The sequence below is a fragment of the Narcine bancroftii genome, chromosome 1 (assembly GCF_036971445.1).
Source record: "Narcine bancroftii isolate sNarBan1 chromosome 1, sNarBan1.hap1, whole genome shotgun sequence".
Classification (NCBI taxonomy): domain Eukaryota; kingdom Metazoa; phylum Chordata; class Chondrichthyes; order Torpediniformes; family Narcinidae; genus Narcine; species Narcine bancroftii.
Window position 1 is genome coordinate 493,320,729 of NC_091469.1, and position 23,586 is coordinate 493,344,314.

The 23,586-nt window shown below is 43.1% G+C and overlaps 1 protein-coding gene across 6 annotated transcripts in view; it reads right to left on the bottom strand.

Annotated features, from left to right (window-relative positions):
• Positions 1–23,586, bottom strand: part of LOC138752013 (poly(U)-binding-splicing factor PUF60-like) — a 114,917-nt gene that overhangs the window by 34,400 nt on the left and 56,931 nt on the right. For 4 of the 6 annotated variants that reach the window (XM_069915167.1, XM_069915169.1, XM_069915166.1 and 1 more), the window contains 3 exons: positions 21,272–21,361; positions 2,536–2,601; positions 1,103–1,264 (listed from right to left, as the gene is read on the bottom strand). In XM_069915167.1, the coding sequence (XP_069771268.1) occupies positions 1,103–1,264; positions 2,536–2,601; positions 21,272–21,361 (318 nt within the window). The remainder of the gene's footprint in view (positions 1–1,102; positions 1,265–2,535; positions 2,602–21,271; positions 21,362–23,586) is intronic. The other 2 variants (XM_069915171.1, XM_069915168.1) reach the window with 1 other exon arrangement.

Genomic DNA, 23,586 nt, shown 5'->3' on the forward strand with positions numbered 1-23,586 from the left:
AAATGCTGGTGGAATTCACAAATGCACTTCCAGCATTTCTTTTTTAAAACTACAATTACAGCATCTGCAGAGTTTTTGTTTTTTTTTGGGTTTAAAGGTTAACAAAATTACAAAGGGAATAAATCGAGCAATCAAAATCTCTTCCCCAGGACAGCGGTGCCTTGGAGTAGAGGGCACAGGCTTGAAGGGAGAAATTTAAGTGAGATTTGAAGGTTACATTTTGTTTCTCCTCCACACAGGAGGTGAAGAGTCTCTAAACAGTTGCAAGTGGCAGTGGAGGCAGATACAATTATATCATTAAAAAGTATTGGGAAAGAATAGATGCAGAGGGACTCAGATCTAATGGGGGCAAGTTGGATGAACGTAGTGGGCATTACAGTCAGTATGCGCAATGTGGGCTGCAAAGGCCTGGTTCTGTGTTGTATGTTTCATTGATTCCCTCACTGCACCTACAATTCCCTTAACCTGTACTACCACAACACTTATATTAACTCAGGGAGCAGTTTAAGATGAGAGAAGAAAGATATAGGGGACCCGAAAAGCAAGTTTGTCACTGCAGGTGGTGATGGGCACACGGAGCAAGCGAGCAGCAGTGAGTATCACAACTTTTAAAAGATATTTACACACAGATAGGAAAATTTCAAAGGATTATGGGCCAAATGCAAATAAATAAGATTAGCTCTGGTAAACGACTTGGCTGGCACGGATTAGTTGGACAGAAGGGCTTGTTTCCACGCTGAATTGATCTATGACTAATAACTTCTACAACAAAAAAAAAAAGCATATATCTCCTACAAACAATGACAGGAGAAATAACAGCCACGATTAATGACTGAGGAATTTCAGAACAGTTGCAGGATTGGGGAGGCAGGAGTTGACCAAGAGTTTAACTGACTACCAGCCAAGCAATTAACATCACTGAACTTTAGGGACTAATACCATATCAGACAGGAGGAGGTAATATGATAGCTTGCACTACTGATGGATATCAACTTTAATGCCTGTAGTTTCACTCAGAACATCCAGTGGATAGTGAAGCAGCTCAAGGTTTAATGCCACCCAAAAATGCAATACTTATTTAGAAGGCGAGAGAAATCGGAACCTTGTGTTTCATGGTGACGGAGTCCCACGACATGTCAATACTCTTGATTGGTCCAAAGGGAGCAAATGCCTGACGAATGGTATCTTCTCCAAGCTCATAGTAAATTGATCCAACGTAAACACGACACATGATCGCCAGTGCTCGCTGCCTCTGTGCTGCCATCTGATCCAGAGAGGGAGTGAAAGAAAACAGTAAGTTTGGACAATCTCCAACACCACCAAAATACCCAGAATGTGGACAGTAGGGACAAATAACAGTGTTACTGCATATGGTTATCAGGCTGCATCCTTCAGGCAACTCTTTGACTAACTTTACTGTACCCTATATATGCAAATCTCAATATCAAGTAGCTAAACCGAGGGAAAAGGCTAGCACATACTGTGGTTTGTAGCATCTAAAACAAGCACAGTTAACAATGGCCACAAGGCAGTCACGTGAAACTAATTTCTTATGGCTCGAATATCAAACTATCAATCTGTACAACCATCAGCCATTCTGATCACTAAAATGCAGTCTGCTCAATGAGTGCTTCGACAAGATGGAAAGGGGAAGATCTTGGTGGCAGTCTCACATCCAAATGTATTGGCTGCAGCTCGTTAGGTTATGGTATGGGTAGCATGACACCACTCTCTCTTAGGTCCAAGGGCCAGGTGGGAACAGGATCCCAGAGCTGCACGTTAACAGAAATCGGGATCTTCAGCTGCATTCATCCCTTGGAAGTTGTGGGCCAGGCTTGGGAAAGGAGGAAACATGGTAAACAATGCCCAAAGGACAAAGCAGGGTCCCCATGTCAGGTAAAAAATAAAAGCTAACAACTGATCACGTAACAATGAGAGTCAGAGAGAAAGCAGAGGCCTGGGCCACTCCCCGATAGTGGGGAGAAGCACAAAGGTTTGCTGTAAATTTGGAAGGTAAAAGAAAAGGAAAAAGAATTAAAGAAAAAATTAAAAATGCTCCCTCCACACACACCTTCACTCCCATAAAAAGTACTGACTGAGCTGTGGAAATTATTCAAAAGCAGTTCAGATGTGATGAGAAGGGGAGCACACACACAGACATGCAAATGTCACCTATCACTTCACGTTTCCTCAGAGCTCAGCAGCCTCACTTTCCAAATGTACACAAGAGCCTGAACAACAACTTCCAGAAACTGGGAAAAGACACAAGCTAGCTTTAGAATGAATGTGTCCCCCCCGTTCCCCCCACCCCCATCTCCCCCCCCCCCCCCCCCCCTTTCCTTCACTCCATCTGAACACACCACATTGGAATCTGTAATTAGCTGTGTGCCTGCACTGGTGTTTCTGCACCAGATGACCACCACTCCAGCAGAAACGCAAAAATCCCTTTCTGTGGTCTTTGAACCAAAACAAATGACATAGCTCAAGACATTTTCAAAACTCCAAGTGTTAGTGCTGTTTGACAAAAGTCCCTACCTGATCTTTGGAGTCGAGACAATCGCACAGTTCCCAGCATGCCCATTTCCGAAAGGAACCCAGTGTCTGATGAGAGGAAGTCACTTATGAAAAAGATCTAATAAAGGCTTCTTTAGACTTTGAGGTGACAATGTTACGGGTGTGGGTACGTCAGAGTTCCCGCCAAGATTTTTAAAAGTGACCCTACGTTCTAGGTTGAAAATGTTTGTAAATGGTATGAAACCATGTGGAATTTTGTGATTAGAGCCATTGCAGTGACACTTTAGATATCTGACTACATACAATGAAGCCCCCCTTATTGTTACTGCTCCTCCAATCCATGTCCAACTACTTTTACTCTAAACTGGTTTACATCGTGTTGCACTCATTCCCTCTCTTTGCCCCACCATGGAAATGATTGGTGCATTTAAACTAGGTCACCAACCCCAAAGTTTTGGTAACCTACCCCAAAGTTGCCTGATAGGCAAAGACCACAAAATCTGCAACAGTATTGCACATGGGTTAGGGAAGGAGAGAAAGATTGAATGGGAAGCATGGGACCATAACTGGGAGCAGGAAATAGCCATTCAGCTCCTCCATATCTGTCCAGCATACCAGCTCATCTTCTACTTCAGAGGCGTATTCCTTCACATCTCCCACCCATCCTGTCTAAGCAATCAACCTGAAATTTTACTGCCCTCCCTCTACTGCAGGAATATCCTTCCTTCGGCACAGGGCGAGGTCAGTCACAATATTCCATGAGATTACATCAGGGGGCAACACAACAGCAGTGCATCTACTCTTGTACTCAAACTAGCTTGCACCTTTTAATCCCTTGTTGTACCTCTACGTCAACAGTGATTCTTGCGTAAGGAGACAAATCCCTCTACAGATGAATGGCTTTCCATTGCTCATTGCCTTCTACCAGAGAAGATCTGTTGTCACCTGTGGCACGTCTGCCATGTTCTCATCCACCTGTCTATCTAGATCCTTTCTTTTCAATTCTTCTCAATCCACACAACTTTGCGTCAGATCTCTTCGATTCATTAGACTTATCCCCAAATCCAAATTATTGATTAAAGGCAATGAATTAAAGACAATGGAGCAACATGGTTAGCTTAGCGGTTAGTACAATGCTGTTACAGCACCAACGATCAAGACCAGGGTTTGAATCCCCCATGCTGTCTGTAAGGATTTTGTATGTTCTCCCCGTGTCTGTGTGTGTTTTCCCCGGGGCCTCCGGTTTCCTCCCACTGTTCAAAACGTACCAGGAGTTCTTGGTTAATTGGGTGGCACGGGGTCTTGGGCTGAAAGTGCCCGTTATCATGTGGTATGTCCACATTTAAAATTTAATTTAAATTGGTATCTTAACAACGATTCCCGCAGCACCCACTGTTCACAAACTCCCAATTAGAAATGTCCGATAACCGATCCTCAAACCACGCGAATATAGTACTCCCAATACTGTGTACAGTAATTTAGTTTAGAAACCTGGAAGGTGAGGGGATATGAAAGAAAGGATTTACAGATCACAAGACAAAGGGATGCAACCAGAGAAGGTGTAAAGCTGCACCACAGCAGAATGGACAATGAGTTAGAAGGCTGAGAGCAACAGTAGAAGGGCTTCCAAAAGAAAGTCTGCTCCAAGGGACATTTCCTCATTTTATTCAGTTACCCATTGCCAACTTTTAAACTACACTCAAAAGATCAAGGACAGGAAAAGTTTACATTAACTGTTAAATTACACGCATACGGTTTCATGTAAACTCTTTTTTTAAAAAGGAACCCAGCCTCTAATTATAGATATTAATGAGGTGGCAAATAAAGAGAGTGTGAACAGACAGACCAACAAAGTGAAAATATCAAACATAATCAAAGAAAAAAGCACCCAGCATATGACTAAAGTTGCTGGGGATCTGGGCAACTGCAAACCAAAAGGAACATGAATGATGCACAGCCCATCTTGAGCACATCAGCACACATACATCCTTAATTATCAAATGATCACTGGGATCTCTTCAAAAAGTGCTGTTTCACGCACTCCAAACTGAACGCCAGTTCACAGAAAGCTGAACCCTTCAACACAGGAAGCCAGTTACTTACTCAAGCTCGTTGCAGGAACCATGAAGCTCCTCCTGCCCATTACTTTATATCGGTGCCCCTTGTCCCTGAACCACGAGCCAATGACAACAGCTTCCCTTTCTTTCCCCTTCAACCAAATGGCCCAAACATTTACTTCCTTTTCCAGCTTTACACCTCCAATCCAGCATGCCAACAACGTATTCACCTAAGTCGTGGCGAACAGAAACAGTCATATTCCAGCTGTGGCCGAATATTTATTTTATAATCTGTGCAATAATTCTCAGCTATGAGTCTAACAAACAGCTTGCAGACCTATAAAGAAAATTGTTCCACAATGCTAATTAACATGCAGTATTTTTCAGCATGTTTAATAACCAGATTCATAGCAACTGTTGGCAAATTGTAAATGGGAAGTATTGAACTGCACGTTTCACAAACATTTCTACGACTGATTCCACCTGCATTGAATTCACCCATCATTATTGAATGAAGATCTACCGGGACCAATGCCTGAAGAGGGCGCACAAAATCAGTGAACCGGTGCGGACTCGAAAGGCCAACGTGGCCTGTTTCCGCTCCGTTAATGGTTATAGGGTTATATGGAAAGGGGCAGTTACAAATCAAGTATATGCAGTATGGCCAAGTGGCAAATTGATCTTAACTGCATCCAGGACAGCTCGATCATCAATTCATCCTGTGACCAGCATTACAGCTCAATAATGAATTAATCTTGAGCTACAATCCAGCTCATGTGTAAGGAACATAGGAAGTAGGAACAGGAGTCGGCCAAAAATGGCCCATCAAGCCTGCTCCGCCATTCAATACGATCATGGCTGATCTAATTTAGGACCTAACTCCACCTACCTGCCTTCTCCCCATATCCCCTAATTCCTCTATCATGTAAAAATTGATCTAACCGAATTTTAAATATGTTTAATGAGGCAGCCTCAACCACTTCCCTGGTTAGAGAATTCCAAACATTCACTACTCTCTGGGAAAAACTATTTTTCCTCATCTCTGTCCTAAATCTACTCCCCCGAATCTTGAGACTGTGTCCTCTCGTTTTAGTTTCCCCGGCCAGCTCAAAAAACCTTCCTATATCTATCTTATCCATACCCTTCATAATCCTCTATGTTTCTATAAGATCTCCTCTCATCCTCCTGAACTCGAGCGAATACAATCCTAGACGATTTAATCTTTCATCATAAGTCAACCCCTTCATCCCAGGGATCAACCTAGTAAACCTCCTCTGGACCGTCTCCAAAGCCAGTATATCCTTCCTCAAATATGGAGACCAGAACTGGACTCAGTACTCCAGGTGCGGTCTCACCAGTACCTTATACAGTTGCAACATGACCTCCCTACTCCTGAATTCAATTCCTCCAGCGATGAAGGCCAACATTCCATTTGCCTTCTTAATAACCTGCTGCACCTGCAACCTAACTTCTTGCGATTCATGCACAAGCCCTCCCAAGTCCCTCTGCACACCAGCATGCTGTAGTTTTTCACCCTTTAAATAATATTCAGCTCTTTTATTTTTCTTGCCAAAGTGGATAACCTCACACTTACTAACATTGTACTCCATCTGCCAGACCTTTGCCCACTCATCCAGCTTAACTCTATCCCTCTGCAGACTCTCCACATCCTCATTACAATTTGCTCTTCCACTCAATTTGGTGTCATCCGCAAACTTGGCTCCACCACATTTTGTCCCCTCCTCCAAGTCATCAATGTAAATGATGAACAGTTGTGGGCCTAACACCGACCCCTGCGGCACCCCACTTACCACTCTCTGCCAACCTGAAAAACTCCCATTTATCCCGACTCTCTGCCTCCTGTCAGACAACCAATTTTCAATCCAGGCCAATAGACTTCCCCGGACTCCACTTTCCTGTAACTTACTGAGAAATCTCTTGTGCGGCACCTTATCAAACGCTTTCTGAAAATCCAAATATACAACATCAACCTGTTCCCCTCTATCCACCGCACCCATTATATCCTCAAAGAATCCCAACAAGTTTGTCAAACAAGATCTTCCCTTTCTAAAACCATGCTGCGTCTGCCTGATTGAACCCCGTATGTTCCAAAAGTTTCACTATTTCATCTTTAATGACGGCTTCAAGCATTTTTCCAACTACAGACGTCAAGCTAATTGGCCGATAATTTCCAGTCTTCTGCCTCCATCCCTTCTTAAAAAGTGGCGTGACACTTGCTGTCTTCCAGTCTGCCGGGACCTGCCCAGAATCCAAGGAATTTTGGTCTATGACCTCCAATGCATCAACTCTAACTTCTGCCGTTTCCTTCAGAACCCTTGGATGCATATCATCAGGACCAGGTGATTTGTCTGGCTTTAGTCCCATTAGTTTCTCCATCACTACTTCCTTTGTAACAACTATTTTATCAAGGCCCTCCCCAACATTCGCATCCTTAACTCCGCACTTGGGCATGCTGGACGTGTCTTCCACCGTGAAGACTGACAGAAAATATTTGTTCAATGCCTCAGCCATTTCCTCATTTTTTGCTACCAGTTTTCCTTTCTCATCCTCCAAGGGTCCGATGTTAACTCTGGCCACCCTCTTCCGTTTCATATATTTATAAAATTTTTTGCTTTCTGTTTTTATATTTTGTGCCAATTTACTTTCATAATCCTTTTTCCCATTTCTTATGACCCGCTTTGTAACCCCTTGTTGTCTCTTAAAGTTTTCCCAATCTTCCAGTTTCCCACTGCTCTTTGCAGCTTTGTACACCTGCGCCTTCAATTTTATGCTCTCCTTTATTTCCTTTGTTAACCACGGTTGATTTTTCCCTCCCTTGCTGCCCTTTTTCCTGACCGGAATCTATTTTTGTTGAGCATTACAAAATATTTCTTTGAAAATCTTCCATTGTTCCTCAACTGTTTCATCAATGAGCCTGTGCTCCCAGTCCACTCTGCCCAATTCCTCCCTCATCCTATGGTAGTCACCCCTGTTTAAGCCTAATATATTAGTTTTAGATCGAACTATTTCCACTTCCATCTGAATGAGAAATTCAATCATACTATGATCGCTATTTCCCAAATGCTCTCTGACTATTACATCATTTACTCGACCTATCTCATTGCACAACACGAGATCCAGGAGAGCATTTTCTCTTGTGGGTTCCTTAACATGCTGCTCAAGAAAGCTATCACAGATGCATTCTATGAAGTACCAGATCTGAATTAATCACGAGTTGGGACATTACACCTGAGTTGTGAAGAAATCCCGAACCCAGCATTCCAACCCGGTGATGAAAGAGAACATTACAATCTGGTGGTGAGTTAATCCTGCAGCTCAGCGGCAGATTAATTGCAAGTGCATACAATGTCAGTGATGAATTACAGCTCAACAAGGTGCTGACATTTCCACACGACTGTTTGGCCTGCCGAGTTAAAGCTGGCGAACAAATGCATTCCCCATTAATTCTCCCCATGCTCCCAATTCGCCCCCAGTTTCCACATCCACTAGCATACCAGAAACATCAACCTACCACACCACATTTACGGGATACAGGAGGAAATTAGACCACCCACACAATCACAGGGAGAGCATGCAAACTCCACACTGACAGCACCGGATTGAGCCCAGGTCACTGGAGCAGTGAAATAGCTATACAAATGCACCACCCAAAAGTCCTGAGAAATAATAGATTGAATGTGGAACATGACAGCAGAATCCTTTCAGCCCACTATGTTGTGCCAATCACTGTAAACCTTGCACCCATAATCCTTTATTTTTCTTACATCCATGCATCGATGTTAGAGAGAAACAACAATAGATATGTTGCAAGATTATACAAAAGTAAAGGGTTGTTGTAGTGGAGCATTTTCATTTTGCTAACATTGACAGTTACATTATCATAATTTTTTCATCCAGAGAAGAGGCCATACGAGACTTTATACTGGGAAATGAGCTTGGTCAGATCAGAGACTTGAATCAGTAAACAGACACTTCAACCCAACTTGTCCATAATGAACGAGTTAGCATGACCCATCCAACTGCCTTTTGAATGTTGATATCGTATTCACTTCTACATTTTCCTCTGGCAGCTCGTTCTAGATACAGACCACCCTCTGAGTGAAATAAATGCCTCCAATGTCCCTCTTCAATCATCACCTTTTACATTAAATCTATGCCCCTCTAGTTGTAGGATCATCTACCCTGGGGGAAAAAAAGGATGTGATCATTCACTTGATTCCTATCCCATGTGGTTTTATAAACCTCCACAAGATAACCCCTCAGCCTCCTTTGACCTACAGTTGGTGCTGTGGACCCAGGTCCACAGATCCCTCAAGGGTGCTGTGCAAGTTGATAGTGGTTAAGAACACAGAACTTTCCAGCATAGTACAGGCCCCCCCCCCAGCCCACGACATTGTGCCAACCTATGCAAATCAACTCCACAACAATCCAAACCTTTCCTACCTCTGTCAACCTTGTTTCATATGATGTTCTCCAATCCAGGCAACATCCGGGTAAATCTCTGCACCCTCTCCCAGGCACCCACATCCTTCCTGTAATGAGGTGACCAGAACGGAAAAGACCTGCAACATTACCTCACGACTCTTGAACTCAATACTCTGGCAAATGAAGGCCAACTCACCATACATCATCACCCTATCAACTCGTGTGCCAAGTTGAGCGATCCATGGACCAAGACCCAAGATCTCTCTGTTCCTCCAAACTGCTAAGAATCCTGCCATTATCCATATACTCTGCCTTCAAGTTTAACCTTTCAAAGAACATCATTTCACACTTTTCTGGATTGAATGCCATCTGCCACTTCTCACCCAACTCTGCATCCTGTCTGTATCTACTTGTAACCTTCTACAATCCTATACACTATCTACATCACCTCCAACCTTTTGTCACATCTGCAATCTCCATCAGTACCGAAGCACTGCAGGGCTGCATTTTTAGCCTCTGCTCGACTCACTTTATACATACATTATGACTGTATGGCTTGGGTCAACAATAACATCTACAAATTTGCCAACAATTTCAATGTAGCGGGTTGTATAAAGAAAGGTGCTGAGTCAGCAAACAGGAGGGAGATTGAAAACTTGGCTGAATGATGCACCAATTCCACCTTGCACCAAAACTAAGGAGCTGATCGTTGACTTCAGGAAGGGAAAACCAGAGTGGTACAATCTAGTGATCATGGGGGGATTAGAGGCGGAGAGGGTGAGCAAATACAAGTTATTGGGAGTCACTATCTCAGAGAATCTTTCTTGAACCCAACGTACCAATGGCAACATGAAGAAAGCACATCACCACCTCTACTTCCTCAGGAGTTTGCAGAGGCTTGCTATGACAGCAGAAACCTTGGTAAATTTCAACAGATGTGTGGTGGAAAGTGTGCTGACTGGCTGTATCACGGTCTGGTATGGGGACACCAATATCCTTGACAGTAAAGTCCTGCAAAAGGTAGTGGACTCAGCCCTAGACATCACAAGCAAAACCCTCCCCACTATCGAAAACGTCCATAGGGAACACTGCCGTTGGAGAGCAGCAACAATAATCATCAAGGATCCACACCACCCAGCACGTGCTCTGTTCTCGCTGCTGTCTTCTGGAAAGAGGTGTAGGTGCTACAAGACACACCATCGGGTTCAGGAACAGTTGCTACCCCTTCACCATCAGATTCAATAACATAGGGACTCATTGAGGTATCTGACTTGTGCACTTTATTGATTTTTAAAATTCTTTCTGGATTGCAGTTGGTTTGGTTACATTCATTCTTCATTTACGGTTCTTTGTTTACATGTACACACTGTGTGCAGCTTTTATTGCCTCATCTGCGGAAAAAGAATGTGATATCTTGCATGTACTTTGACAATAAATATGAAATCTTACTGACCCACTCTGCCACTTCCCCAACCAGATTACTTATTATTAAAAAATCAGAGAGTATGGGTCAGAGAACAGATCCCTGGGGAAAAACACTAATCACTGACCTCCAGACAGAATTCATTCCACTTGCTTTCTGCAGGCAAATCAATTCCAAATTGGCGAGCACTTCGGGTCCAGTGATCATAATGCCATCAGCTTCAATGTCATTATGGAAAGAGATAAATCAGGGCCAAGGGTTGAGGTTTTTGACTGGGGAAAAGCTAGATTTGAGGAGATGCGAAAGGACTTGCAGGGTGTGCATTGGGACAATTTGTTTTATGGGCAGGATGTAGTAGAGAGATGGAAGTCTTTTAAAGATCAGATTTTGAGAGTGCAAAAGCTTTATGTTCCTGTTAGGTTAAAGGGAGGGGCAAAAGGTTTGAGAGAGCCGTGGTTTTCAAGGAATATTGGAAACTTGGTTCGAAGAAAAAGGGAGGCGTACATTAGATATAAGAAGCATGGAGTTAAGGAGATGTTTGAAAGATACATGGAATGTAAGAGGAATCTTAAGAGAGGAATTAGGAAAGCTAAAAGAAGGTACGAGAAAACTATGGCAAGCAGGGTGAAAACTAATCCAAAAGAGTTCTACAAATATGTTAATGGTAAGAGAAAAGCTAGAGACAAAATTGGTCCCTTAGAAAATCAGAGCGGAAAACTGAGTGTGGAGCCTAGAGAAATGGGGGAGATATTGAACAGTTTCTTTTCTTCGGTATTCACTAAGGAGAAGGATATTGGGAGATGTGAGATAAAAAAAAGCCAATTGGGTAAATATGGGGAATATAGAGATTACAAAAGGTGTAGTTTTAAGGCTTTTGAAGAATATAAAGGTGGATAAGTCTCCGGGACCAGACAGGATCTTCCCCAGGACATTGAGAGAAGTGAAGGAGGAAATAGCAGAGACTCTGGCGGTAATTTTCCAAATGTCATTAGATATGGGGATAGTGCCGGAGGATTGGCGCATTGCGCATGTGGTTCCGTTATTTAAAAAGGGTTCAAGGAGGAAGTCTGGCAACTATCGGCCTGTAAGTTTGACGTCTGTGGTAGGTAAATTAATGGAGAAAATTCTTAGAGATAGTACTTATAAACATCTGGATAGACAGGGTCTGATCAGGAGCACTCAACATGGATTTGTGGGAGGAAGGTCATGTTTGACCAATCTGATTGAATTTTTTGAAGAGGTGACTAGGAATGTGGATGAGGGTAGCGCAGTGGATGTTGTCTATATGGACTTCAGTAAGGCCTTCGATAAGGTACCACATGGAAGGTTAGTTAGGAAGGTGCAGTCTTTAGGTCTAAATTTTAAGATAGTCAAATGGATTGAACATTGGCTGAAAGGGAGAGGCCAGAGAGTGGTAGTGGATAATTGTCTGTCAGGTTGGAGGCCGGTGACCAGTGGTGTGCCTCAAGGATCTGTATTGGGCCCATTGTTGTTCGTTATATACATTAATGATCTAGATGATGGGGTGGTGAATTGGATTAGTAAATATGCAGACGATACTAAGATAGGTGGAATAGTGGATAATGAAGAAGGTTTTCAAGGATTGCAGAGGGATTTGGGCTGCTTAGAAAAGTGGGCTGAAAAATGGCAGATGGAATTTAATGCTGATAAGTGTGAGGTGCTTCATTTTGGTAAGAAGAATCAGAATAGGACATACGTGGTAAATGGGAGAGCATTGAGGAATACAGAAGAGCAGAAAGATTTAGGAGTGACGGTACATCGTTCCCTGAAGGTAGAAACTCACGTGAATAGGGTGGTGAAGAAGGCTTTTAGTATGCTGGCCTTTATCAATCATTGCATGGAATATAGGAGTTGGGAGGTGATGTTGAGATTGTATAAGACGTTGGTGCGGCCTAATTTGGAGTTCTGTGTGCAGTTCTGGTCGCCTAATTATAGGAAGGATATAAATAGAGTGGAGAGAGTGCAGAGAAGGTTTACCAGAATGTTACCTGGGTTTAAGCATCTAGAGTATAGGGAGAGATTGGACACATTAGGTCTTTATTCTTTGGAGCGTATAAGGTTGAGAGGGGATTTGATAGAAGTATTTAAGATTATGAAAGGGATAGACAGAGTGGATGTGGATAGACTATTTTCGTTAAGAGGAGGAAAGATTAAAACAAGAGGACATGAGTTAAGAATTAAGGGGCAGAGGTTTAGAGGTAACATGAGGGGGAACTTCTTTACTCAGAGAGTGGTAGCCGTGTGGAATGATCTTCCGGGAGAAATAGTGGCGGCGGAGTCAATTGTATTATTTAAGAAAAGGTTGGACAGGTATATGGATGAGAAGAAGATGGAGAGTTATGGGCATTGTGCAGGGAGGTGGGTCTAGAAAGGGGTGTTTGGTTCGGTGCGGACTAGAAGGGCCTAATGGCCTGTTTCCGTGCTATAATTGTTATGTTATGTTATGTTAAATTCAGAGCCATGTGGTGTGCTGGCCTTCATTAGTTTTTATTTTAGAATTCACCATGAGTGCAAGTGCGAGAGCTTTACCAGGCAGGTACACGGAGCCAGTAAGCCATCCTGCACCAACATAACACAGGCAAGTAGATTTTACTAAGTCCACAGACTCCAAATAGTCCACACCATCTTCACACTTAATTATAAATGTGATTGTAACAAAATCAATTCATAAAAGTAGGCGAGTCGATATGGTGTATATGGATTTTAGTCACAAGATCCCCCAGGGTAGATTCATTCAGAAAGTCATGAGGCATGGAACCTTGGCTGTATCAATTCAGAATTTCCAGGAGGAAATACATGGATTTATTCCGTTTGGAGGTCAGTGACTGGTGGAATTCCACAGGGATCTATTCTAAGACCCGCGTTTTTGAATTTTTTATAAAATGACCTGGACAAGGAAGGAGAGGGATGGGTCAGTAAGTTTGCAGAGGACACCAAGGTTGGAGGTGTTGTGGACGGTGTCGATTCTGTAGAAGGTTCTCGTACATTCCAACAGGATATTGACAGGATACAGAGCTGGATGGAAAAGTGGCAGATAAAGTTCAATCCGGTTAAGTGAAAAATAAAATGGCTGCACTGCCAGAGCTTTTGTAAAAGAAGTGCTGCCGCTGGTGTGGACCTGGGGTGAGCAGGGAGTGGAGACACAGCATAGTGGGTGTAGTGCCAGTTGATGAAGTAGACAAAGGTGATGCGGTCAAACAATATTTATGGCTTTTATTAGCAGAAACTTATGCCTGGAATGCATTGCCAGGGGCGGTGGTGGAGGTTGGTAAAATAGAGATATTTAAAAGACTCTTAGACAGTCACATGAATGCAAGTAAATAGAGGTAGGGACAGTTTAGTTTGTTGACTAGGTCGACACAACATTGTGGGCCGAAGGGCCTGTTCTGTGCTGTAATGTTCTACGTCCTAGATAACAGCACCTTCCACTGACCCTACAAAAATGTACACACAGTCACTGTCCAGTGTTTAGAATATTCACAAAAAAATTTCATCTGTTAGCAACTGAATATGCTTCAAACACCCACGAGCATCTGAACTTTCAGTTGGCAAAGCTTTACTAATTGGCCTTTGCACTAGTGTCATATTCCCAGGTGTCACAAGTAAGAAACAGGCTCCCTTAAACGATGTGAACCCAGTATCCACTGAGGGAAGATATAATTATTCATGAATGGACAGGCAGGTGAACAGCAGCAAAAGGCAAAGGTGGAAAAGAAGGAAAATCATATAATATGTGGTCAGGCCAGAAATCGGAAAGGGACTTGCTTGATCACGTGCAAGTCAAAGCTAATCCTTCCCTGAGCCAGCTTCTGACAGAAGAGGCCATGATCTGGAAGAATATTGTGGAGTTCATTCAGGTTGGGAGCTAAACACAATTTGCTCCACCATGGCCATACTCCTATCACAGGAAAACATCATCCAATACTACTTAACGAGCCTACATTACCTGGAGAAAATGTTGTTAAATGTGGTGTAGCTTTCAATTTACTTTTTTGGAAAATCCAGAAATGAAGAGAGACTGTGAATAAACTGTAAAACCATCTCAAATTAAATATATTACGATGAGGGATATAATTTCCTGATGTCATATATTCTAACAATCAGACCAGTTTTGGAAATAGTTTGGTGGCATTGTTTGAACCAGACATGATCATTGTTCGGACAGCACTTATTCCTGAATGAAAAAAAGGTCACGTTTAGGACCTGAACACGAGGGTGGAAAATTTCACAGCCTTCTCAACAGCAAGTAATTAGTAACTGAGTAAATTGGAATACTGAATGTCACGCCATGGGAAGGCACCAACTCCACTGCCGATGAAGGAGCCAGAAATGGGAGGGCTCAGCAAGAACAATGACAAAACCCCAAAAACTCAACATCAGGATCAACACGGACTAAATATTCCACCCTGCAATCAAAGTTAAATCCACAATATAAATAATGCACATATGCTTTGATGATAACCCTTTCGGATGAAGGGGCACATTACACGGATGCTGAGGGCAAATGACATAATATGAACTGTCTTTCATCAAGCAATCTCGCACAAATCTAGTCTCCAAAAGCAGCTAAAATTAATTTCATTCTAGGCATTGGAAAATCCAAGGAGCATAAACCCTCCTGCAGAAACCTGTATGGATCCCTCAGTGATCATTTGTAGATCATTCGGAAACAGCAGAGTCCAAAAATTGCTCACATTGCAACGCTAAGCAGCTAAAGTCACACAGAAGCCTTTCAATACTGACAGAAATTCCAGTAAATTCATTCTCAAAATAAATATTTAAGGAATATGACAAATGGAGAATTTATCTATTCCAAGTTGAACTAACCGAGGCACAATTGCTGACTGCAGAAGGACAGTAACATTCGGCTCCAGTAACCAACTACTACCCAGGGTGCAATCACTGATTGTAGAAGATAATGCATGCTGCAGCCAATCGATGAGAAGAGTGTGAGACACAGAAATCCACTGGACAGAGGCAACAGAGGGATCTCGGAGTGTAAGCCCATAGAATAAGCACTCAGCCAACAATGTCTGTCTAAAACAAAGCCAAGTTAAATAAAATCTCTTCTGCCTACACATGATCGATATCCCTCCAGTCTCTGCTTGTTCATTTCAACCTACCACTCTGCGTTTCAAAGCAATAGCCTCAGGACACTTATGAATGTATTCACCCCGAATTTCGATGATGAAAAATTTATACGATTATATTCTTGAAAGTATCGGGGGGGGGGAGGAGAATATATTGATTGGAGGGGATTTCAATTTTTGTGTGGATCCGGCCATGGATAAGTCAGCCAAGAAGGAGACGGGGTGGGGGGTCAAGGCCTCCATGAAAGATTTGAATCTCAGACACTCAGAGAAGGAGGGATAAGAGTGGATAAAGACCTACGCAATGTATATAAATTATCTCCCTTTGCACCGGAAGATCGAGCTCGACGGAAAACTCTACCCATAATGTTGATGGGCAGAGTTAACTGTGTAAAAATGAAGGTGATGCCAAGATACCATCTTTTTCAAAAGCTGCCCATTTCATTGCCCCAGTGCTTCTTTAAGATGCTCAATCGATGTGTCAAAAACTTCTTGTGGAATGATTAGGTGTCTAGAGTCTCCGTGGAAAAGTTGACATGGGAATATAAATTGGGGGTCTTAAAACTGCCAGATTAAAAGAAATACAACTGGGCATTCCAAATGAGGTTTGTTGCCTCATTTTTTGAGGGAAGAGGTCCCCCATCTTGGGCACAAATTGAGTTACATATGATGGGGGGGGGGGGGGAGATAGCAGGAGAATTTATATACAAATGGGATGCCAAATTAGTTTAGTGAAAAGCTAAGCCTCATAAAAGACAAGCGTGCCAGACGCGTATTGGATTAAAGGTGGGGTTATCTCCCAGAAGAATGTAATCCGTATGACTGGAGAATAAGATCCTGCATATCTGGTGCTGGAAGGGGATCAGGTGTATCAAGGATAGTTACTATGGAGGGCAGCTCATGTCATTCCAGCAGATCAAATAGAAGTTATCGAATAGAAAGAACATTCTTCTGCTTTCTGAAATTGACAGACTGGTACCAATTGCCTGACTATAGTGATATGAAGACTCGAATTTGAAAGGGGAATGTGTGTAAATTTATCTCTAGAATGTATTTCGTAATCCAAAGTGAAGGCCCAAAGCTGGGCTTTCATCAATCAAGAGAAAGATGGGAGTTGGACTTGGGCATAACAACTGATGGACGATGGTAGGAAGATTTATGTTTGAATAGCCTGATGGGAATTGTTAATGACAGACACATGCTGGAGTCATAGAATTTCTTGCATCAGTTATACTTACACTAATAAAATTACACAAGTCAAAGCCAGAAATTTCATAAATGTGCTTTAGATGCGGTGTGGAGGTAGGAACCTTTGTCCACTCCACCTAGATGTGTACATGGGTGAGATCCTTCTGGGGGGACACTGGCAGCGCGAGTCGGGCAGTCGGGGGGGGGGGAGACTGGCAGCGCGAGTTGGGCGTGCAGGGAGGGAGACGGCAGCGTAACTGGAAGGGGGTGGGGGTGGATACAGCAGCACAGTTCAGGTGGGTTTAAATCTGGCTTTCCGAAATCCAGAAAAATCTGAAATTTGGTACACACTGTCCCCCAAGGGTTTCGGTTAAAGGATCGTGTACCTGTAGTAGTAGCAGTAAACTTTATTTGTTACTTTTTATGCTACATAAAAACATAACTACAAACAGCGTAGGAACAGAAGCACCAGATCCCAAAGTCACAGTGGCAATCATATCTGAGGCATATAGGTGCACAGATCTAATTCACATACCCCTCCCTCTCTGAATAAGAAATAAAAACAATCCATCCCAACAGGTAAAGAATTAAGAGTATGAAATGGGGAATGTGGCGCAGACGACGTGTGTTTTTGCCCCTACTTGTTTTTATTTAACATCCAATGTCCTCTCACCTTGAGGAGAATTGTTGTCTTTGTCAGTATTTAGGTGGTTTTTTTTTAATGCTTGTATTTTAATATTTTGGTATTTGTCTAATTTAAGGGATAGGGAGGGGAGAGTGTAAGGAGGGGGAAATAAGGACTCTGTAAATCATATTACATAACAAGAAAATGGATCGATTTGCATGAGTCTTTAGAAAATCAAAAATAAAATATTCAAAAAGCCTGATCTATCTCTTTTAAACTTTCCTCCTTCACTTGGGGCATGGAATCTAAGGAACTTTGGCTGGCTGGATTCAGAATTGACTTGTCTGCAGAAGGCAGTATTTTAAAAAAAAATTTAGACATACAGCATAACAGGCAATTTCGGCCTACGAACCTGTTCCACCCAATTAACCTACAACCCCCCGGTGCGCTTCAAATGGTGGGAGGAAACTGGAGCCCCCTCGAAGGAAAACCCACGCAGACATGAGGAGACAGCATGGGATTGAAACGCCGGTCCTGATCCTCGGCTTTGTAACCGTGACACTACTGCAGTGCTTATGTATATGACAATAAACTCTCATTTACTTTGCATTCTCCCCATCAAATCCCTCCATGAGTAGGAGTTAAGACGGGATGACTGATTCTGGAGCAAGAAAGCTCGGGGACCCTCACCACACAGGCCATGGCCTCTTCACAATGAAGGAATGTATTCTGCTTGGAGGTTGGCGATTACTGTCATTCTGCAGGGATCTATTCTGGAACCTCTGCTCAAAATGATTTTTATAAATTACTGTATTTTTGGCATATGTCAAGTCTTGAAACACTCCAAAAGCACTCAAAAATCAGGGGTTGACTTGTATGCCAAATACAAAAATGAGACCTTAATTCAAAAACTGCTCAACGAAGATCTGACGTATAAGACAACCTTTGAAACACCAAAACAGAACCCAACCTAGTACAAATGTCCTTGCAACAGCTCAGTTGCTCATTCCTTGGCCACTTCTATTACTTTTACCTTGAAACTCACTTCATACTTTCATCGTTTTGCTGGAGGTGCCATGATAACAACCACCTTCTGGCAACGCCCATCAGCTCAGTCAACGCAATTTTTGTGGGGGGGGGGGGGGGGGTCGATTTATATGCCCAATATAATGATAAAACCATTAAAATGAGGTTGAAAATGGGGACCCAACTTATCTGAAGGTCAACTTTGACGCTGAAATATACGGTACTTGGATGAAAGAGGGGTGGGTCGGTATGTTTGCAGGTGATATAAATTTTGGAGGCATCTATCTTGTATGAGCCAACCAATTACCAATCCAAATGATCAAATCCCTGGGAATCCCATTCATCTTTACCTTCTGGATCAGCCTTACCATGGGTCTCTAAACGCAGCAACATGTAGATAAAGAGTCAAACAAAGCACATGCAACATCTACATTAAAACCCCTGCAATCCAGAACTCAAGCAACCAGCAGCCAACAAAAAAAGAGGAAAATAAATAAGATTAAAAATAAATACGAATAATAATAGGTTAAAAAAGTGTTTAAAATTGTAAAAGTAAATGTTCTCTGAAGTAGGACATAAACCTTTGGTGAAGAATATTCAGCTCCCACATTGAGCCGTTGCTGAGCTGAATGCAAGCGCCGCAATGCTGGATGGGCATCAGTATACAGCGATTCAGAGGTGCTTATAAAGTAGCGGAATGACACGGGATATTCCAACACGAATTGAGTGAGGGTCATGCTTGACAGGTAGGGTATTCATAAAGTAATGATACCACTAATTAGCAATGCAGAACGTGATGGGATACACGGGAGTTGAGCGAGGGTTGCATCAAGTCATGTTTGGCACTAAACTCCATCTTTGATAAGCAGATGCCATCTATCAAATAAAAGTGTCCATTTCTGGAGGTTGCCATTTTTCAGAATCCCGGATAAAAGGTTAGGCACCTGAATCTGTAAACTTGGTGGGGGGGGGGTTAATTATCTGTAACATTATTGTTCTTCTGGTGGCTCCGTGGACTAGGATGAACCTGCAGATGCAGTGACAGGTAAATGTTTTCAAAGAATCTGACTGAAATAAAGTAAAATGCTTTAAGGTTTATATATTCATGCAAGTGAAGTTTGTTCAGTGGAAGTAAAATACAAAAGTCTGTAGACACCATGGTTGAAATAAAACACATTGTTGGAGAAACTCAGCTGGTCAAACTTTGGTTCTGTATCTTAATCTTTGGTATATAAAATACACTGTTTGACCAGCTGAGTTTCTCCAGCTTTGTGTTTTTACTTTGTTCAGTCTAAGTACAGTCTAGTATTTTTGTCTTTTAAACTGTTTATTCTTAATGGAGGTGTTTTATTTGGACATTTTAAGAGAAAATCTCAAGCAAATGGAAAATACACTATCCGACATCTACCAATCCCCATAGGTACTGGATATCAGGGGTTTTGCTGTCTAAAATTTGTTATGCCATGTTTGGAGTATTGTGTGGATATTGCCTGGTGATATGTTAAATCTAACATATATACTGCCCATCTCATAAAGTCGAACAAAAGCAGTTACAGTGTATTATCACAATGGCGGAAAAAATAATCAATATGTACCAAGCAAATTTGAATCAAGCAAAAACAGATAGGACCCTAACAATGATAGGGCAGTTGTGGGGTTCATTCAGGAGCAGAATGACTATGGGGAAGAAATTGTCTTTAAGCCTCCTGGTGCACAATTTCACACTCGAGCATTCTCCCCAAAGGGAGGAGGGAGAAAAGAGTGTGGCTGGGGAGTAATGGGTATTTCAGTATGTTGGCTGCTTTTCCTGGGCAGCACGAAATGGAGATTGGGAGGGAAGTTTTCATTACTTTCTCTAGAAAGTTTTCCCTACTTTCTGCAGCTTCTTCCAAACTGAGCAGAGCAGCACTGAGATGCATGCAGCAAATACACTTTTAATGGTGTATCCGTGGATGACAATGAAGGCCACAGAGATATGTAGAACTTCCTTTTTCTTTCTAAGAGGGGCATTGGTATACAAAGTGGTAGGTGCCTTGTCCACGGTGCCAGGGAGCTGGTAGTAACAGCAACGTTTAAGCATTTACATAGATGTGAATTGTCAGGGAATAGAGGCATATGAACCACGTAGAGGCAGATAGGACCATTTTAATTTGACATCACTGTTGGTGCAAACGTGGTGGGCTAAAAGAACCTGTTTCTTTTCAATGTATCTATGTGTCAGTGCTGTTCAGTTGCCTGAAGAGATAACAATTCCATATACACTGGCAGTAATTCAGCAATTTTGTTGAGGTTGTGTGAGGTACACGAAGAGCTCCATGATTGTTTGAGCCTCCTTCAACTCCAGTCAGGTACTGCAGCATTTCCATTTCCTACTCCTAAAGCTATCAAATGTCAAATGAAGTACAAAAGACCCGCCAGTGTATTAGATCTTGCTTGGTCTATGCAATATGGCCCACATGGATGCACCTCTTTATGGCAATCAGGTAACCCTCAAGAACTGTGCAAGGTGCCTGTATCACAGATGAACAGGGAGACTCAAACTTTAAAAATAAAATACAATATAGAGCCCACAGGTGACGCAACATCCACAGGAAGAGGAAGAGTCAACGTTTCAGGTCAGTGACCCTTCACCAGTTCTGGTAAATGGATGTCGACTTGAAACCTTAACTTGCTTCTCTTCCCACAAATGTTGCTGAGTATTTTCAACATTTTCTGTTTTTTGTTTTAGATTTTCCTGCAGCTGACTTCGACACATCAACATGGTCCACACCAAACCTTTCATTGGCATATAAGACAGATAATCTCTACTGTGGACATACTAGTTAGAGGAACACCACCAGAAGCCACAAAAGCAGCACTACGGGGCCCATCTGCGACTCACCTGCAAGTTGGTGAGTTGTTGCTGCTGGTGAGCAATGGTTTGCTTCACTAACACACTCTTGATGCTCTGTTCCATTGCGTACTTCTTAGCCTGGAAAAAAGAACACATGCAAATCTGAAGCATTGCTGCAACAATTCCATATTTTCCATATACTGTGCTTCCGTGCTTGCCAGATAGAGGACAAATGTGAACTACGACCTCAAGAAATTGGAACAGGACATCAAAATCTTAATTCTCATGGACAAATGTGCACGACTTGGGCTGAATGGATGACTTCCGTGCTGTCCCAAAAGAAATACTCAGTAGATTGGCCCTTTGGTCTGTCCTGCCTGAGCACAGCTGATATTTTCCCTGACGAGCAATGCCACTCCTCCCCCTTTCATCCCTCCTCGTTCTATCTCGCTTGAAGCATCTGAAGACCGGAACATCCTACCCCTCCTGCAACCAAGTTTCACCAATGGCCACCATGTGATAATCCCATGTGCCAATCCACGCTCTAAGCTCATCTGTCTTTCCCACAACACTCCTTGCACTGAAATAGATGCACCTGAAGATTTCCATCACGTACAACCCGGTGACTTCCTACCGTGCATGTAATTTTCACATCATCTTTCCCCTCCTCCTTTCCTCTATCTGCTCTGGCCCTCTGGTTTCCCTCCCCCTGCAAATCCACCAGTTTAAACCTACTGGAGCAGCACGAGCAAACCTTCCTGCAAGGATATTAGTTCCCTTCCACTTTAGATTCAAACTGTCCCTGGGAGAGAGCCCAATGATCCAGAAACCTGAAGCTCTCCCTCCATCGTCTTTAGCCACGTGTTAAGCTGCATTATCCTCCTATTTCTAACCTCACTAGCATGTGCCGCAGGCAGCAATCCTGAGATCACTACCCTGAAGGTCCTGTCCTTTAACCTAGCGCCTACTCCCTAAACTCTCCTTGCAGGACTTCCTCACTCTTCCAACCCACGTCATTGGTCCCTACATGGACCACGACATCTGGCTCCCTACCGCCCACCCGCCCCTCCTGAGAATACCGTAAACTCGATCTGAGCTATCTTAGACCTTGGCACCTTAGAGGCGACAGACCATCTGGGATATTCAATCTCCTCCACAGAACCTCTTATCTTTCCCCTAACGATGAAATCCCTTATCACTACAGCTCACCTCCTCTCCTCCCTTCCCTTCTTAGCCACAGGACCAGAATCTGGGCCAGAGACCTGATCTCCATGGCTTGTCCCCAGTAGGTCCCCCACCCCCAACAGTATCCAAAATGGTATACCTGTTATTGAGGAGAACGGCGATAGGGCAGCCATGAACTGTCTCTTTCCTTTCCCTCTCCTGACTGTCACACATTTACCCTCCTCCTGCCTCCTACGTGTAACTCCTGCCGATCACCCCCTCTGTCTCCCGAATGATCCGGAGTTCATCCATCTCCAGCAACAGTCCCTTAACTGGGCTTGTCAGGAGCTGAAGCTGATGCACTTCTCGCAGATGAAGCCGTCAGGGTTACTGCTGGCTTTCCTGTCGACCCACATCTTGCAAGAGGTGCATTCCCCTGCCTTGGCTGCCATTCCCAGTGTCTAGGACAAGATGAACAAAATATTGATCTGTGCTGACCTACCGAACCCTAATGTTCCTCATTATAGGGAGGCCCTTTCTGACTTCAACTACTCCTCACATCTTACCTGTTCCTGCCGAAGCCCGTTCAGCCAAAGCCTTTCCACTCTGACTCAGCCCTCTCCGACAATGACCACTCCCCCTCCCCCCCCCCCCCCCACCGCCTTGTCTTCAACTGTTGGAACCCGATTGCCCTCGATGAATGTGTGGCTGATGCAGGGGTTCAGATTTGTGGATCATTGGGATCTATTCTGGGGAAGGCATGTCCTGTACAAAGGGATGTACCTGAACTGGATAGGGATCAATATCCAGGCAAGCAGGGTTGTCAGAACTAATAGAGAGAGTTCAAACCAGTTTGGAGGTAGATGGGAACCAGAAGGTGAGGGTAGAGAATGGAGCAAAAAGTGGAAAGGATGATGTAATGTGCAGTGGGTTTGTGGGGAAGGACAGGCAGAGGAGAAAGCATAAATGTTGTCAGTTGGAGGGTTAGAAATGTGTCTATTTCAACGCAATGTGTATTGAGAATAAAGGAGATGAATTTAGAATGACAATGTTGTGGACAATACACAGACTTGGCTGTAGGATGGAATTGGCTAATGCAGGTACCAAGGATTAGATGTTTTAAAAGGGATAGGATGGGAAGTACAAGGCGGGGGGGGATGGGAGTGTGATAGTATTACAGCTGCAGAAAGCTGCAGAGG